At 39.2% G+C, this 18,247-nt stretch overlaps 3 protein-coding genes across 3 annotated transcripts; all 3 read right to left on the reverse strand.

Moving 5' to 3' along the window:
* Window positions 1–139: 139 nt before the first annotated feature.
* On the reverse strand, window positions 140–15,181 carry LOC135171551 (transportin-1). The gene is made up of 9 exons (XM_064138181.1): window positions 14,954–15,181; window positions 14,289–14,364; window positions 10,757–12,715; window positions 9,314–9,412; window positions 7,757–7,852; window positions 5,430–5,505; window positions 3,405–3,579; window positions 1,799–1,925; window positions 140–551 (listed from the first exon to the last, which is right to left on the reverse strand). The coding sequence occupies exons 1-8, from the start codon at window positions 15,056–15,058 to the stop codon at window positions 1,818–1,820; spliced, it is 2,694 nt and encodes an 897-aa protein (XP_063994251.1). The 5' UTR covers window positions 15,059–15,181; the 3' UTR covers window positions 140–551; window positions 1,799–1,817.
* LOC135171439 (uncharacterized) lies at window positions 15,071–16,455 on the reverse strand. Its single transcript, XM_064137971.1, has 6 exons — window positions 16,431–16,455; window positions 16,044–16,122; window positions 15,970–15,991; window positions 15,911–15,913; window positions 15,128–15,685; window positions 15,071–15,079 (listed from the first exon to the last, which is right to left on the reverse strand). The coding sequence occupies exons 1-6, from the start codon at window positions 16,453–16,455 to the stop codon at window positions 15,071–15,073; spliced, it is 696 nt and encodes a 231-aa protein (XP_063994041.1).
* Window positions 16,380–18,084, reverse strand: LOC135171453 (cytochrome c oxidase subunit NDUFA4). The gene is made up of 3 exons (XM_064137992.1): window positions 17,924–18,084; window positions 17,693–17,839; window positions 16,380–16,682 (listed from the first exon to the last, which is right to left on the reverse strand). The coding sequence occupies exons 1-3, from the start codon at window positions 17,963–17,965 to the stop codon at window positions 16,626–16,628; spliced, it is 246 nt and encodes an 81-aa protein (XP_063994062.1). The 5' UTR covers window positions 17,966–18,084; the 3' UTR covers window positions 16,380–16,625.
* Window positions 18,085–18,247: the final 163 nt, after the last annotated feature.

The raw sequence follows: 18,247 nt of genomic DNA on the forward strand, positions 1-18,247 counted from the left end.
ATTGGGTACCATTTTATCGAAATATTACGTTATCATAAAACTGCAGGAGATATGATACCGACACTTATCACTCCCGTTTTAACCGACAGTCGAATTACCCTCCCCCACCCAACCCTCCCCCCTCCCCTTCCCGCCCCCACCACACTGTCGCGGCCATTTTGTTGATTATTAAATTCATGATATTGACTCGATCCAATGATTTTCACTTTTGCAAACAGAATAATTTCCATTTTTTTGTCAAATTTTTTTTTGTTTTTTTAACTTTTTCCTCATCCCCTTCGATATTTTTTACCCCATTCTGGGCCTCACTGGGGCCAGTGGTTGTGTCGGCTGCTTACAAAAATTAATTCCCCCCTCCCCCCCACCCCCCCAAATTAGTGGGCTGGACACTGGATTCACCGGTGGCCATGACGTTTTTAGACACTCAACGACGAACGTGGTAAGTCGATGATTTTGATGAGAAGAGGCCGTGGTTTCAACCACCCACCCTGTCCACCCGTTTTCTATATTCCCCGCCCATCCCCGATCGGCCTCCCCCATTAAGTGGCCGTCTGAAAGAAGTAATTAAGTGATTAGTGGTGAATATTGGGGGGTTTGGGGTGTGAATGTGGAGGTTTTAGTGATTTTGAGGTTAAAAGTTGGGGAAAGTCTTTAATTCTGAGTAATTTAACGTCAAGTCTTATTGAACCATTATTAATATGTGTTAATTAGGGTGTTGATGAGGTATATCAATCATCTGTTATGTTGATTAATTAATTAATTGTGAATATTGAGGGGTTTGGGGTGGGAATGTGGGGTTTTAATGGTTTTGAGGTTAAAAAAATTGGAAAAAGTCTTTAATTCTGAGTAATTGAATCTCAAATCTTATTGAATCATTATTAATATGTGTTAATTAGGGGATTGGAGAGGTGCATTAATTATCTATTGTGTGGATTGATTAAGTAGTGGTGAATATTTGGGGGTTTTGGGGTGTAATGTGGAGGTTTTAATGGTTTTGAGGTTAAAAGTTGGGGAAAGTGGTTTGATTTTGGGGGATTTAGTGTCAGATTTTGGGGAGTTGTTATTGATGTGGGTTAATTAGGGGGTTGGGGAGGTGTATTAATCATCTATTGTGTCGATTAATTAATTAGTGGTGAATATTGGGGGGTTTGGGGTGTGAATGTGGGGTTTTAACGTTTTTGAGGTTAAAAAAATTGGAAAAAGTCTTTAATTCTGAGTAATTTAACCTCAAATCTTGTTAAATCATTGTTAATATCTGTTAATTAGTGTCTTGATGAGGTATATCAATCATTTATTATGTCGATTGATTAATTAATTGTGAATATTGTTCAGTTTTGTGCTGTGAATATGGAAATTTCAACGAATTTCTGGTTAAAAAATTGGAAAACTCTTTCAATTCTGTGTAATTTAATATCAAATCTTGTTAAATTGTTATTAATATCGATATATCGATTATGTTATTAATATCGATATATCGATAATGTTATTAAATCGATATATCGATTATGTTATTAATATAGATGTATCGATAATGCTATTAATATCGATAATGTGATTAATATCGATATATCGATTATGTTATTAATATCGATATATCGATATTTTTAAATAAAAATCTCAATATCGATATCGATATATTCAAAAATTATCGATACAATATATATCGATACTTTATTCCATTTCCGACATCACTAGTTGAAACCTCCATCGAGGGCTTGAATTGTCTTTCGGGTGTCAGAATATATCGAAATAATCAATAAATATATTTAATGTTAATTGATAATTGTTATTAACTTACTAAAACAAGGCGGGGTCCTTCAGACTTCGTACATATTATGAAGTCGTTCGCCCAGTTGTGGTGGAAATTGATCGGAGAATCTCTTCCAGTTGTCAGCTCCCACTTGATTCTTGAACCCGTGAAGAATCTGGAAGAGAAAAGAACAGAATTTGTTAATAAAAAAGGAAGAAAACGATCGAAAATCGGTTGAGTGAGTGAGATAAATAAATATTTGAGGAGAGTAAAGGGATAATTAGGCGATTAATTGATGCAGTTGTTGTGGTATTGATTAGTTAATCTTTTTGGGGGGTTGAGTCTTTGTTTTAAGGCACCAGTGAAGGGTTGATCGAAAGGGATTTTGTTTTTTTTTAATTTATTTTAAGAGGATTTTATTGTGGATTTTTTTCTGATTTTTTGGGGATTTTTGGGGATTTATGGGGATTTATAGGGTTTTTTTGGGGATTTGTGGGGAGATTTAGTTGGGGAGTTATTGAGACTCGGGTTTCCTAGGGTTTTATAGAGAAAACTGGGGAATTTTTGGGGATTTATAGGGAGATTTTGTTAGGGAATCATTGAGACTAGTGTTTTCTAGGGTTTTATGGGGAGATTTGGCTGGGGAATCAATGAGACTAGTGTTTTCTAGGGTTTTATAGAGAAAACTGGGGGATTTTGGGGAATTTTTGGGGATTTGGGTCCATTGACATGAGATTGAGGGCTTCAAATGTTGATGAGGGCCTCTTGATCCTTTGGGGGATGTGTTAAAAGGGGTATCTAATGAGAATTTCGAGATTCCAGAGGAGGAGGTTCATAAATCATTAACTGAGTGGATACAAAGTGTGTGGATTTTTTTTATGATTTTTTGTGAGAGTCTGGAGTCAGAATAAAGGTTTTAAGATTGTTTGGAGGTTATGTTGGTGATTGAGGGGTTGGGATGAGGATTTGGAAGTCTTCTGGGTGAATACTGACGTCCAGGTCACTAGGGTTCGTCCCCAATTCCCAAAGGGGTGATGAATAGACGACATAACCTATCACGATTTTTCGTGCATTTGTTGGTGAATTAAAATGTTGGATTTTTGCTGTGGTAACGGGGGTGAAGAACGTTTAGTGACCTTGAAATATTGAATTATTGATTTTGAATATCATCGGGTGATTTATCAACTAGCTCTCTGTCATTGGAGATGCTCGTTGTCGTGCTGTTTTATTCCAAATCGAAGATTAATGAAGAGATAATTATTTGGTTCTTTGATGAGTGACAAGTGCAGGGATTATGCGGGATCATCATGGAGGACATGTACCTGATGTGGAGAGGGTCAGCCAGGTGGCCAGGGCTCTCCTTGCTAGGGACAAAGCCTTTTATCATTCCCAATAAGTCGTGACATAACCTCCAATCTTTAATATCAAATTTATATTTTCGGTGGTTATGTCAATGGGAACTTTATACGATGATCATTGGCATTTCATGGCACCTCCAGGAAGGCTCGATTGAAAGATACATCTCGATTTAAAGGGAGGGCCCTTGAGTTTCTGTTATCCCTCATTTTAAATTCAATAATATGGTTCGTTCAATGGAGAATTAAATCGTTAAATTTTCATTGGGAGAGAAAATTCATTGAAATATCTTCATTACCTTGTGGAACATGTCCTTCAAATCGTCACGTGGCGTTACCCAGGAGGCAACAGCATCGCAGAAGAAGACAAAATCAGGAACAACACCAGCTGGATTAACCGTTATCATCTGGCACATTCCTCTGAATGCCGAATCCTTCTCAGCATTATCACGTATATTTCTCAGCGATATGCACCTGTCATTAAATAATTAATAACAATTAAAAATACTCGATAAATTATCCCAAACGTAATATAAATATTAAATTGAAGAATAAACTATTGTCTGAGTTATCAAATACAATTTGTTAGTCGCGTGAGATATTGGGAGATCAGTCATTGTCTCATTATCGTATCCAACAGTAATAAAGGTGATTAATTAATTAATAAATAAACATTTATTAATCAGAAGGAGACGATAATTTTCATGTTCATCTCCTTCTGATTTTAACATCAGATAATCATCGGATTGAGTTGACGTTTTTAGGAGCCCAAATTGTCAAGGAATAGTCGTAATTATTAATAATGAAATTTGATAAACAAATTTCATTATTTATCTGCCATTTTACAATTTTTTTAAAGAAAATAAAATTGATTTTGTGTTTTAATTGGATTAGAGTTGATGGAAGGGTCTGAATAGAAGAATAGACACCAGGAGGCCGACCTGGTACGGCCCCACCCTCGAAAATCCTCCGACGAGAGTCGGTTGGTCTCATTCATTCATTCACTCATCGTCGTCGCCACGTGACGATCGAAATTAAAAAGAACCTGAAGTCACCACTGGCTAAAGGTGTCTTGAGTCAACGCAATTACCACTGAACAAAACGATAATATCGACAGGATAAAGAATAGAGAGCACTGGGTCGAACTGGTGTCGGTCGATTCTCGAGAATCCGCGAGCAGATCTCGTTCCCTGCAGTTGTTATCGTATTATAAATCGTGGCGCTGCAGTCGCTTTACCCCACCTCGTAAACGTCCACCATATAATAGCATTAGTGTCACGCCGAAGGTACATTATTTTCTCTTGTGTCTCCAATAAAATTCATGGCATATCAATGAAATATTATTAAAGTCATAAACAATGACGATTGTCAATGCTGACTGAATAAATAATCCACCTTCGTCATACTTAACTGCGGCCCAGTTCGACGGCCTCTCGACAATAACCTGATTCATCAGTAAATCCTCAAAGCTGAATTTTGATATATTTTTCGTCTCCATTAATCGTTAAATTACCGAGTGACATGAGCAATTAATTCTTCAGTCTCACAGACAATTAATTATAAACCCCATCCCCATTAAAACCATCGACTTGAGATTAAATTACTTGACATTTCCACTCACTCAGATATTCAGCCGCCATCTTGTATTCACGTACATCCATTATCTAACACAACTACCATTACCCCCTCTCCTGACACGGAGTTGACCGATCGAGGCACCACCTGTGGCCGCCAGAGTAACTATTCCCTGGCAGGTACCTTGGAGACTGTTAGTTCGACATCCTGGTGTCTATTCTTCATGTTTATGAGTTATAAAAGTGAAATCCACGAGGAACAAGTCCTGCAGTGGACAATCAGCACTGGATTTAAGGTAAAATTGTCCTGTGGAACGTGTCAATAGTCCCCCAAGTCCTTTGGAGATGACAATGGCGGCCAAATGGCTCCATATGGGCCCCATTGTCCTCTCCAAAATATAAATAAATTAATTAGTAAAATGACAGACGAACATCTCCAACCTTTAACCCCCAAATCATCTCCAAGAAATAATTTTGACCGAACAATCAAGTCGATAAAGTCCAATAAAATCACTCAAACTAATCGAAAAAATTAACTCAATGACTTGAAGGTTAAAAATGCAGAAATTAATAAGAAAAATTCCAAAAAATTCATCCTCTCATTAACAAACAATTATCATGACTCATCTGCACAATTAACATACCTCAAGTCGTCAATAATCAATGAATAAATAATTGTAATGATAAAATGTGCTAATAATAAAATTGAAATATAATTAATAGAATATAATAATAAAGTAATTTACACACCACTGTCGGACAAACTGCTGTAACATGGGGGCGACGTCTTGGGGACACACATAACCTAGGCGACCGATCGTTATCGCTATTTGCGAATATTATCAGTTTTTCAGTAAGGTAGACAAGTGAAGTGTAGTGAAGTGACCGGAAACACAAACAATAATACAAACTGATAGCTAACCAACAATTAACTCAGGTAAATACAATGTTTGTAATGCTAAATAAAAAAAATTATAACATTTAGGTTATCTCCTGAATTCAGTGAATCAACGAACCATATTGATGATGATTTCAAGGTCATCCAAGACGGTGTGATAGTTGATAATTATTGGGGGGTGGGGGGGAGTTGATACCCTAGATAGCCAGATGTGGATGTGGTTTGAGACTGTCGAGAGGGAATGGTAGGTACGGTTGACAGTACGTTGACAGTGGGGATGGGATGACTTTAATGGCGGGGGGGTTATGGGGGCTCGGTGATTAGGTATTAGAATGCTGAATGGAGGGGCTGTGGCAGGCGGTAGAGGTCGTTCCTCGGAATTTATAATAGATGACACTGAGGTGAGTTTTGGTGGTGGTGAGGTGGAGCAGTAGATGGCAATGGCCTCCCTAACAGATCACTCGATAGTGACTCGATAGCAAGGGGATTGATTAAAGTGTTAATTCCGTCGATGTCTAGCCGAATGTGTCTAGATCCCTTTCGTTGATTCAAAGTTAATCATTGAGTTTGATTCTGTTGAGCGTTCACATTGTATATCGATGGTATTGTTATTGATGCCTATCGAGTTATATCTCACGACCAATTCTCTTGATACTCGGAGAAGTTGGCGGTTCTATTTTAATCCCACCTTCTCGATTATTTTTATTTTAACACTGTGAATGGCATGTCCAGGAAATTTGACAATTCACCATTGTATACCGATGGTAACCGGCCGACCGGATCAATCCACCATCGCCATCTACTGGTTTAATTTGACAAGTACTCTCCGATGAAACCCATGAAAACAAAGTAGTAAAAGGCTTATGGAAATAGCTCATCTAAGTCTAAGATCATCTAGGGCTAATGTCATCTAGGTAATCTAAGTCTAAGATCATCTAGGTGTGAGGTCATCTAGGGCTAAGATCATCTAGGTCTGAGATCATCTAGGTCATCTACGGCTAAGATCATCTAGATCTAAGGTGATCTAGGTCATCTAAGTCTAAGATCATCTAGAGCTGAGGTCATCTACGTCATCTAAGTCCAAGATCATCTAGGTCTGACGTCATCTAGGTCTCAGATCATCTAGATCTAAGGCCCTTCTACGTCATCTAGGTCTAAGGTTTTTTTTCCTCTTTATAGAAGTTTTCGGGAAATCTTCAAAAGATTCTGGCCAAATTGTTCGAGTCCACATCTGACATTTCTACTCAGTAAAAGGCTTATGGAAATAGCCACCCGATAAAACCCTCTACACATGACACATTTTTTTCCCATCATTTACTGTACTCAATAATCACCATCGACAGTGTTGGCTATCTGGGGACACTCACAACAACATTCACCTCAACTTTGAGTGACGCCATTTTGTTTGACATATAAAATATCAATAAAACAGTCGCCAGATATTTTTTATAAATTATTTAGTTAAATTTCTGACTTAAAAATTAATGAAAATTTATTTCTTCCACAAAACAAGTGAAAAGTGAGGTTAGAAAGCTCTGATGGAGCTTTAAATTCGTCAAGTGCTTGGATGTCCTTGAATTCATTAACCTACAATTTTATCTGTTTATTTATCACATGTTTAATTACGTTGTGCTCAACCTCATCAATTAAACTAATTAATTAATTAATAAACTAATTAATTATTCCCTCGAGATGACGTTTTTGGACTGAAAACAAAGAACTGATTCGTTGGACTGAAATATCTTTTCATGTCATTCTCACCCATTTGTTTAACTTCTGACCAAAATTACAACAAAAATCCCAGTTATTAATTATTATTATCATTATTATTATTAATATTGGAAATTGTTGTAAATGCTGAAGGCATTATCCCACGATTTAATTAAAAATTAAGCACAAGAGGATGGAATTGATCTCCTAGAAGACCTTTTCCCCTAGATTCTGGAGTTATTTGTTGATAAATAAATGTTTAAGTTGACAAATGACTCCTCCAAATAAATATAAATAATAGTAAATCCCTGATAAATAAATAAATATTTAGATCTATTGAGATGAAGTGTAAATTAATTCGTTGTTCACTGATAATTAAATAATAATTATGATCGTTCAGTCAAGGTGAACAGCTAGTGTTTGGCATAACAATATTGTTATTATTGTTTATTAATATTTATTGACTCACCTGTGTTCTCCAGAAGTGTTTTTGGTGTGTTGGGACGATTTATTATGTCGATTAGTTGTGTTATTATCAGGGGAATATACGAACTCGTGTCTTGGCCTGAAAATATAAGAACAAAGAAAATTATTGAGTGAAAATTGTGAGGGTGGGGGGTAGAAAATTTTGGGGGAGGAGTTTTTGGAGGTGAAAGTTGGAGGTTTGGAGAAGATTTGGAGATAAATTTTTTGGGGTTAGGGGTGGGTTGGGAGTGGGTTGGGGGGGGGATTTGGAGGTTGGGTGGGGTTTTTGGGGATTTTGAGAGGGGGGTTTTGGGGTGTCAGGTGGGGTGAGTGTGTGGGGGGTGGTGGGAGATGTGGGGAGACATCCCAGGGTGGGGTAAATTGAAGATTTTGTTTTTATTCTGATTTTTTTGGGGGAATTTGATGTGTAAAGGGGGTTTGGATGGTGTTTCTAGGGAATTTCTGGGGGATCTAGGGGATTTCGGTGCTATGTAGTTGATCAGTTGGTGAAAGTGTCTAGTGGAAGACTGGGAGACGTGGGGTCGATCCCAGGATGGGGTAAAATGGACATTTTTTTATTTGATTTTAATTTTTCTGGGGTTATTTGATGCCTGAAAGAGGTTAGGACGATGTTTCTAGGGAATTTCGGTGCTATCTAGTTGCTCAGTTGGTAAAAGTACCTGATGGAAGACTGGAAGACGTGGGGTTGGTTCCAGGGTGGGGTAAAACGGAGATTTTCATTTTTATTTTAATTTTTTTGAGATTATTTGACACCTAAACGAGGTTAGGACGATGTTTCTAGGGAAATTCTGGGGTATCTAGTGAACTTCTGCGATATCTAGGGAATGTCTGGCGTATCCAGTGAATTTCTGGGGTATCTAGTGAATTTATGACGTATCTAGTGAATTTCTGGGGTATTCAATTGCTCACTTGGTAGAAGTACCTGGTGCAATCCTAGGAGAAGTGGGTTCGATCCCAGGGTGAGGTAAAATGGACATTTTTTTATTTGATTCTAGATTTTTTGAGGTTATTTGATGGTTTCTAGGGAATTTCCGTTATATCTAGTTCCTCAGTTGGTAAAAGTACCCAATTCAATCCTGGGAGACCTGGGATTGGTCCCAGGGTGGGCCAAACCACAATTTTTTATCTCTAATTCCAATTCTCCTCAAATTATTTGACATCCAAAAGAGGTTAGGACGACATTCCTAGGGAATTTCTGCCATATCTAGTTCCTCAGTGTGTAAAAGTCCCTAGTAGAACCCTAGAACACCCGGATTCAATCCCAAAGTGGGTCAACCCACCATTTTTTTCTCTCTAATTCCAATTCTCCTCAAATTCTTTCCCCTTCACACGTCACCCTAACTCTCCCTTCCCTCAAGGACTCGTCCCTCCCATCAGGAAGATCCCATCACACACATCAACTACCTCCACGAGTGCCATTGCTTCCTCGTCGTGTCAAAAGACATTCACCGATACACTTTAACACACCAGGAAACCCCGAAGACAACGTAACATAACCTCTCAACCCCCAAAATATAAACAAAAAACATTAAAAACTCACCTAATTTTATAGAAATCTCTCCAATGGCCCAGGACGCGTTGTTACATACGGAAATGAAGGTCGGATTCAGGTTTTGTCCGAGTATTGGCATAAAGTCGGCTGCAGCATCACGTGATCCATCAAACGAACCAGATTATTAGTCCATACAAAACAGAAATGTTGAATATGTTTAACAAATACAAGAAAAAAGAACTTTAAATTTTCGTTAATTAATCACCTGATCTTCCGATACTAATTAATTATTATTATTAAACTTGAAACCCTGGATGTGTTCTCTGGGAATACCTCCAGCGAACCATAAAATGTCATTAAGATAATTAATAGTTTTTAGACGCAAAACAAGAAAAAAATTGTTTTAACAAAAGAAAAAATGGTTTTAACAAAGAAATTGTTATAAGAAAATGGGCGTTTTAAGAAATAAATTGCTTTGACAAATAGATTGTTTAAAGAACTAAATTGTTTAAACAAATCAATTGTTTTAACCAAATGATTGTATTAATAAATGAATTGTTTAAACAAAAAAAATTGTTAACAAATCAATTGTTTTATCAAAATAATTGGTTGAACAAAATAATTGTTATAACAAAAAAAATTGTTAACAAATCAATTGTTTTAACAAAATGATTGTATTAACAAAATAATTGTTTTAACAAAAAAATTGTTTCAATAAAATAATTGTTATAAAAAAAAATGCTTTTGACTAATAAATTGTTTGAACAAAATAATTGTTCCAACAAAATCATTGTTTTAACCAAATAATTGTTGCAACAAAATAATTGTTTTAACAAAGAAATTGTTTCAACGAAAAAATTGTTTTAACAAACGAATTGTTCCAACAAAATGGTTGTTTTCACAAAATGATTGTTTCAACAAATAAATTGTTTTAACAAAATGATTGTTTCAAAAAAACCATTGTTTTTAACAAAATAATTGTTTTAACAAACTAATTGTTTTAACAAAATGATTGTTTTAACAAATAAATTGTTTTAACAAAATGATTGTTTCAACAAATAAATTGTTTTAACAAAATAATTGTTTTTAACAAAATAATTGTTTTAACAAACTAATTGTTTCAACAAAATAATTGTTTCAACAAAGAATTTGTTTCAACAAATAAATTGTTTTAACAAAATGATTGTTTCAACAAATAAATTGTTTTAACAAAAAATATTGCTTTAACAAATACATTGTTCTAACAAAAAAAAAATTGTTTAAACAAAAAAAATCATTTTTCCAACCTTTTCCCCACTCCCACCACCACCAACATCCTCACACCCACCACCCAACCCCCCACATCCCCATTCCTCTCACCACAACTCCCAGAGTACAACCTGTCCCCCACCTCCCACATCATCATCATCATCACCACCATCATTATCTCCCCCACCTCCCCCCCAACCACCAACAAAACAATCACCAAATAAAATAACCAAAAATCCTTACGTATACATGGAAGAACGTGTTGAAAACAGGCCTTGGTGAGATCCCCCAATAACGCAAAACTACTCTGCCTGACCTCTGGCGTTGGATCCTGCATACACTGATACAACAGCTGCATAACATTACTATTCATAACCAATCTCTCCATATGACCATTGAGTCCCTCAGCAAGACCACTCAGTAAATCCAGTGCAACAATCATAAAATCTTTATCAGGTGGTTCAAATTGTTCAGGACTCTGGGTGTTGGCAATGTGTTGATTCAACGTCTGTTCGACAAGTGAGACACACCTCCTGTAGACAGGTTCACAGTAAGGTAGGAAACCAGATTGAAGAGCAGTGGCCACCGACGAGAGACACTCAAGAAGTGGAAACAAGTCTTTGTCCTCGTCCTTCAGGACATTCCACTTGTTGATTAATGGCGGCATGAGGATGTTGATGTAGTCAGGTTTGTTCAGATGATGACCAACTGATTCAGCCAACGTTCCAATGGCGTCGTACAGTATCAGCAGGTTCTTGTGCTGATACTTTCCAAATGCAAATACCAACGTCTCCAGGATGAACCCAAGGTAGGGCACCAGCTCAGTACAGGCTTCTTCCTCAAGTGTAGCAAATGCTGAACACGCCGCTTCCTGAACACGTTTATTCCCATCCAGGACACGTTTCAAGAGTTCAGTCATGAGGGGTTTGAGGTAAGTGTCATGAGGTTGTGAACAAACCCAATGAGAATACCGACTAAGTGTCCAGCAGGTGATGGCCCTGACAAGAGCTTTTTTATCACTGAGACACCCAATGAGATAAGGAATGAGTTCAGACAGATGAGGAATCATTCCATCCATGCATCCTTCAGCAATAGCCCCCAGTGCTAAAATCCCTGACTCCTTGATCTCCCAATCCTGATGAAAGAGTGTCTCCTTCAAGATTGGAACCAGAACAGGAAGCAGATCCTCCCTGAAGACACCAGCAAGTACATCAAGAGCAGCTGCAGAACACTTCCTCAGGTTCCAATCACTCAGAGACGAGTCATCATCACCACCATCATCAGCATCACCATCATCATCACATCCTCCATTCTCTTCTGAATGTTTATTCGATGGATGAAGGGCGTGATGACTCTTTGACTTGTGAAATCTCGGTCTGATGTCCTCCTCACGATCAGGAATCATTTCATCCTCTTCAACATCACCTTTCAGAAGAATAATATCGATTTCTGAATACTTCATACCCCCAACCAGGACTGGAATCAACCGGGGAAGGTGGGGTGCAAGTGCTTCATTACAAATTTCCTGTTCAGCGAGTGATAACCAGAATTCGCAGGCCTCTAGAGCAACTCCAGCATCAGAATCCTGAGTCCTCAGGAGCATGTACTCGATGATGTTGTGCATGTGGGGGATCAATCGATCTATTCTCACCTCCAGTAGCATCACCAGTGCCCTGCAGACGTTCTTACGCACCTCAGGATCCTCATCATTCGCCAGATGAAAGAGATTCTCCAGGAAATTGTCAATATGAATCATCAGAGCTTGAGTTCTGTTGATGATGAACTGATTGACGCAGGCTATCGCGTGCGATCTGATCTTCGGGCTCGTGTGTCTGAAGAACTGGAGGAACTTGGGAATCAGAACGTTGAGGGGACGATTCAGGGCGTCGGAGTCCAGTAGTTCAGCTGAATCCTCGCAGATCTTCTGAAGAGCACCAAATGCACCTTCGCAGATGTTGTAGTCCTGGGAGTCCAGCATCTGGCAGAGGGCAGGAAGAAGTTCGGGCCATGTTGTGAGGTCGCCTTTTGAGGCGATTGTGGTGATGAGAATTCCAACTGTTGCTCGGATCATTGGTGATGGATCGCCCACTGCTTGGAGGCATTCTTGTTTTATGAAGGTTGTTACTTCGGGGAGAAACTTGTGGTAGTGGGCGCGTACGTTGTTCTTGAGGATTAGACCGCTGAGTGAGCGGGTTGGTACATCTGGAAGATGATGATGAGGGTTAGAGAGGTGTTTTTGGGGGGGTAATTGGGGGGGAGGGGGTAGAGGGGTGGGAGGAGATGGGGGGAGGAATGAAAAGTGATAGAATCATGGAAAGTGTCAGTTTTGATGATGAAACTGTCACATAACCTCAAATTTTGAATAGAAAATTAACAGAATTTGAGTTGAAATATTTAATCTGAGGATTAGGGAGAGATTTGGGGGGGTAATGGGGGTGAAGGGAGCTGGGGGGAGGTTTAGAGGGGAGGGAGGAGGTGGGGGGGAGGAATGAAAGGTGGTAGAATCATGAAAAGTGTGAGTTTTGAAAATAAAAGGGTCGTAAAACCTCAAATTTTAGAAGAAAATCAACAAAATTTGAGGCTAAATGTTTAATCTGAGGATTAGAGAGAGATTTGGGGGGTAAAATGGGGGTGGAGGGAGCTGGGTGGAGGTTTAGAGGGGAGGGGGGAGATGGGGGGGAGGAATGAAAGGTGGTAGAATCATGAAAAGTGTCAGTTTTGGAGATGAAAGTGTGACATAACCTCGAAATTGAGAAGGAAATTAACAGAATTTGAGTTAAAATATTTAATCTGAGGATTAGGGAGAGATTTGAGGGGTAAAATGGGGTGGAGGGACCTGGGGGGAATCGTCACAAGTGATAGAATCATGAAAAGTGTGAGTTTTGGAGATAAAAGGGTCGTAAAACCTCAAATTTTAGAAGAAAATCAACAAAATTTGAGGCTAAATGTTTAATCTGAGGATTAGGGGGAGATTTGGGGGGTAAAATGGCGGGGAGGGGACCTGGGGGGGTGGGGTAACCTGGGGGGAGACATCAAAAGTGATAGAATCATGAAAAGTGTCAATTTTGGGGATGAAAGTGTCACATGACCTCAAATTTCAGAAGAAAATCAACAGAATTTGAGTCAAAATGTTTAATCTGAAGATTAAGGAGAGATTTGGGAGGTAAAATGGGGGGGATGGGACCTGGGGGGAGTTTCAGAGGGAAGGGGGGACCTGGGGGAAGTCATCAAAGGTGGTAGAATCATGAAGAGTGTCAATTTTGGAGATGAAAGTGTCACATAACCTCAAAATCCAGAAGAAAATCGACTAAAATCGACTCCAAACCCTCAATCCGCCCTTCACATCTTGTTTTTCGTCTTCATTTCTGTCAATCCAACCCTTCATTCACCCCCTCACCCCCTGACAGACGTCTCACGACCCTACGACGCCCTGAGATCCTCAATCCACCCCAAAAAACTCCTTCAAAGTCGATATTTCCATATATTTCATGACATTTTCAACGAAAATTGAGGTTAAATCATCGACTGGAGCATCTGCCCCTCTAATAACAACAATAATCATCAAAATCACATGTTTTCACCCCCAAAGCCACTCACTTGGGGGATGAAGTACCCAAATGACGACTTCTGGGGGTCGAAACCCCTCATTTTCACCGAATTCTCACCCAAAAAACATCTCCAACGCTCCCCCCTCAACCTCATCCCATCAGAACCCCCAAAACATCAGGAATTACCCCCTCCCCAACCCCTAAAAATCCAGAAACAGATACCCTACCTTCAGACGTCAGCTTCGTCAGCACGAAGATGAGGTAATTGTTGAAATCCGGGAACTTGTTGAGCTCCTCCAATTTCTGATCACATCTTTGTTAAGAAAAACACCAATCAGACGCCATTTACCCCACCCCAAACTTAATTACGAGACTTTGGTGACCCTGAGACACTTCAAAACCTCCCCCAGACCTCCAACGAACGTTCCTGGGGTTCGTCGATGATAAACCAACGACAGGACGAACTAATCGATAACACAAATCGTCGATTTTTCACGTCCCGAGGGGGAGGTAAATCGAGACAAAGGAAATGTCGGAGAAAATGGGGCACGTTTCGACAATCAGAGACGATCGGGTGCAGAAATCCAGGGGATGATCGTCAGGAAGTCGTTGGGGGGCTGACGATTTTGGGAAAATCGTCTTGACAATTTTTTTTATGGCGTCCAAATCGTCCACAGGACGTGGCAGAGGTTAATTGGAGCTGATTATCACGTAAATTGGGACTTGTTAGGGTGCACTGGCCCGCCAGGGCACCCCCGGGAATCAAATTTGTCAATAAAAGCACGCCCTTGGGTCACCCCATCGACCTGTCGTCGGTTATCACTGCACTTACCTTCAGGATGACGCCGTAATTTTGGGGTTTTGGTGATAAATTATTAAGACAAAAGGATACTTGTTGTACGGCACGTTGAGTAGCGGTGTCTGGGCTCTGTGACTCCTGCAGGAGCGTGAGAATTTGTCGAAGTCCTTCCTCCTGCGGTTGCCACGCCATTTTCATCGTGTTTTTTCACTAGCACCACTGAACAGACCGAGTCGTCTATCACTTCACGGTACACCGGAAACTCACCGCATGTAGCACCATCAGCGGACCAGGCGAGCAGTGGAACGAGTCAAAATGGCGGTTGGGGGTTTTCTGGGGATTTAATGATTCGAGGAAACGATGAAAAACGGTTTTGTGGAGGTGATTGGGCCACGGGAGGTGGGGTAAACGGTGGATTAGGGAGTTTTTGGGGAATTCTAGGGGAAATATGGGAGGACAGTTGACGCGCGTTGTTGGGGATTTGGGAGCACTTCCGGTCGCTTCGGCGGTGGACTTATTGTTTATCGGTGGTGGGGGGTTTTTTGGGGGTTTTAGGGGGCGGGTGGGGGGTGGGGATGGTTTTTGGGGGGAAAATGGCCGGGAAGGGAAATGGATCTGGCGGAATGACGCCATTTGCGGGGGGTGGGAGACGGTTTTTAGGGGGAAAATGGACGGGAAGGGAAATGGATCTGGGGGAATGACGCCATTTGCGTGGGGGAAAGAGTTTTTGGGTGGGGATTTTGGGGGGTGATTTGGGGATCGTTTGGGAATGGAATTTTGGGGATTGGGAATTAATGATTTGGTATTATTATTTTTGTGGGGTCCCTAGAGTCAGCCATATTGATAATTGTTGATGAAAATTATGGAAATTTGGGGTAATTAATTTGGGAAATACAAAGGAAAAGATTTGGAAATTGAAATTCGATATTTATTTTGTAATTATCTCATTCTCTCGGCAAATAATTAATTAAAAACTGTCGTAACGTGTCGTCTAACTAATAGTAACTATATAGGGTCCCTATGGCGGCCATGTTTATCACTAGATCTTACCATCTAGATTCATATTATCTATCATTTCTTTTAATGGCGGATCAGATAACCAGATGAACCACAACAACTTTAATTTCGTTACTAGGGAATTAATGATTTATTATCATTATATTTCTAGGGTCCCTAGACTCACCAGACAACACTTAGGGAAAAAACTCTATAAATCACCTCCAGGAGCAGTTCACCCTCAAAAAAAGAACTAGAACAGTTCCCTAGAGCTCCAGAAAATTAATAATAATTTCCCCAAAACTATTTAATTTCTCAAAAAAAAATTCCTGAACGATAAAATGAAAAATATTTCGACAACAAAAAAATTCCCTAGTTTTATCGAACCCTAAACGACTCGACTGACATTTCCAAATTCTTCATGAACTCATTAAAAAATTGTGGAACAAAAAAAAAAAAAAAAAATCTGTTTCACGTGATTGACACCTACTACAGGATCAGCTTATTGTCAACGACAATCAGCTCGATTAACCATAACTTTATTAATGGAAAATAAAATGTGAACGATTTTTACACTTTATTATCCCATCAGGAAACATCACATGTCCCTTACAACTATATTCGCATTAAATAAAGAAGAGGAGGATCGATTGTTCTTTGATATTGTTTAAATAACAAGGAGATCGTTCTCTTGACGAGGACAACGTCTGCACCAACAAATTACGATGTCCCACTACTTTCCTATGATAAATGTCGTTGGAGTGAGCGTTTAATATTCTGGAATCTTGACTTTCTCGATCGTACTGGGGTCTGCGATCTGCATTAACTGAAAAAACAAATAAAGTCGGAAGTGGAATAAAGTAGAGATATATATTGTAGAGGTGGTTTTTGAATATATCGATATCGATATTGATATTTTTATTTAGAGATATTGATGTATCGATGTATCGGGGTTTTTATTTTTAAGTTGTAAAAACGCAGGGTGATGGTTATTTTTTAGATGTGTAGATTAATTCGTCGTATTGCCACTGGTTTTATATGTTTTTCCACACCCATTACGTGATACCTTTTGTCTGTCTATTTTTTTGAAAAACTTCCATACAACACTAGACATGACTGGAGTGCTCGAATTATTTTGTTTACATACGTCAATTGATTATTGATTGAATTACTTAGTTACATTGGTTGAGAACTACAATCAGAAAAACCAGAAATACCCTCGCGCTCGCGTTGAGGTTATAATACGCGAGACGGATAACAGACTGACATTGACAGACGACAGTTGAATTGACATTTACACTTGACAGACAAAGTTGCCAACTTAAAAGCCAACTTTAGTACTAAATTAAAAAGCAGGAAATCGAGTCGACCATTAACAAAAAAAAAGTTTAAAAATGTTAGTATAAAAAAGGATTTAGAATTTTTTTATCATAAAAATATCGATTTTTATATCTTTTCAATACTTGTAATATTATATCGATACCTCGATATATCGAAACAATAAATATCGCTCAATAATATGGATACCTTAAAAAAATTATATCGATATATCGATATTTTTACGAAGATCCCCAGTCCAAAAGGACCCAAAACACATCAAAAAATAATTTTTTTTTATTAATAAAAACGATTTTTGAGGTTATGTTCAGCCTTTCAGCTCCATTTTGGCAGTTTGACGTCGTTCATCGTCCCCTGGGAGCTCACCTCCTAGTCCTCGACGTGGTACGCTATCTCAGGGGATCAACACAACGTCTAGCCCTCCCCCAGAACGATTTTTAATCGTCTCCAGACCTTTTGGAGACTTTTCATCCGATAATTTATCATAATTTATCGTACCTTGTACTCCTTGTCCTTGTACGCCTGCCACGGCTCCTGATTCTTCTTCGGCTGCCAAGTGACATCAGGATTGGCCACTGCCAAACGTGTCAGGTAAACCGATGATACAAGTACCCCAGCACCAAAGCAGACGAACAACGGGATCAGCTAAAAATAATCAGTGATGTAACACATCACCTGGATGTGGGGTAAATTCACGTGGTGGTAGTTATGGAGATGATTATCACGTACCGAGGGATATTTTTTGAGGTCCTTGAGTGACATTCCCTTCATCGTGATTGATTTTTCGTCCTTGACGTGGTTATCATGCACCAAAATCCCGACGACGACGACGACGATAACTGAACGTATGATAATTCCACTAGTTGTTGAGGTTGGGTGCTGAACGACTGCGCGCGCAGAAAGTTACTAGATGGAACCGCGAAATATTTGAAATGGGTGGGGAGGGAATGGCGGATGAAAAAAGTTGTAAATCTGGATTTTTATTGGTTTATTTATTTGGGGGGGGGGGGGAGGTTATGGATTGTGATGATGAATGAATAAAAAAAGGGGGGA

Source organism: Diachasmimorpha longicaudata, chromosome 20, assembly GCF_034640455.1.
Source record: "Diachasmimorpha longicaudata isolate KC_UGA_2023 chromosome 20, iyDiaLong2, whole genome shotgun sequence".
Lineage (NCBI taxonomy): Eukaryota > Metazoa > Arthropoda > Insecta > Hymenoptera > Braconidae > Diachasmimorpha > Diachasmimorpha longicaudata.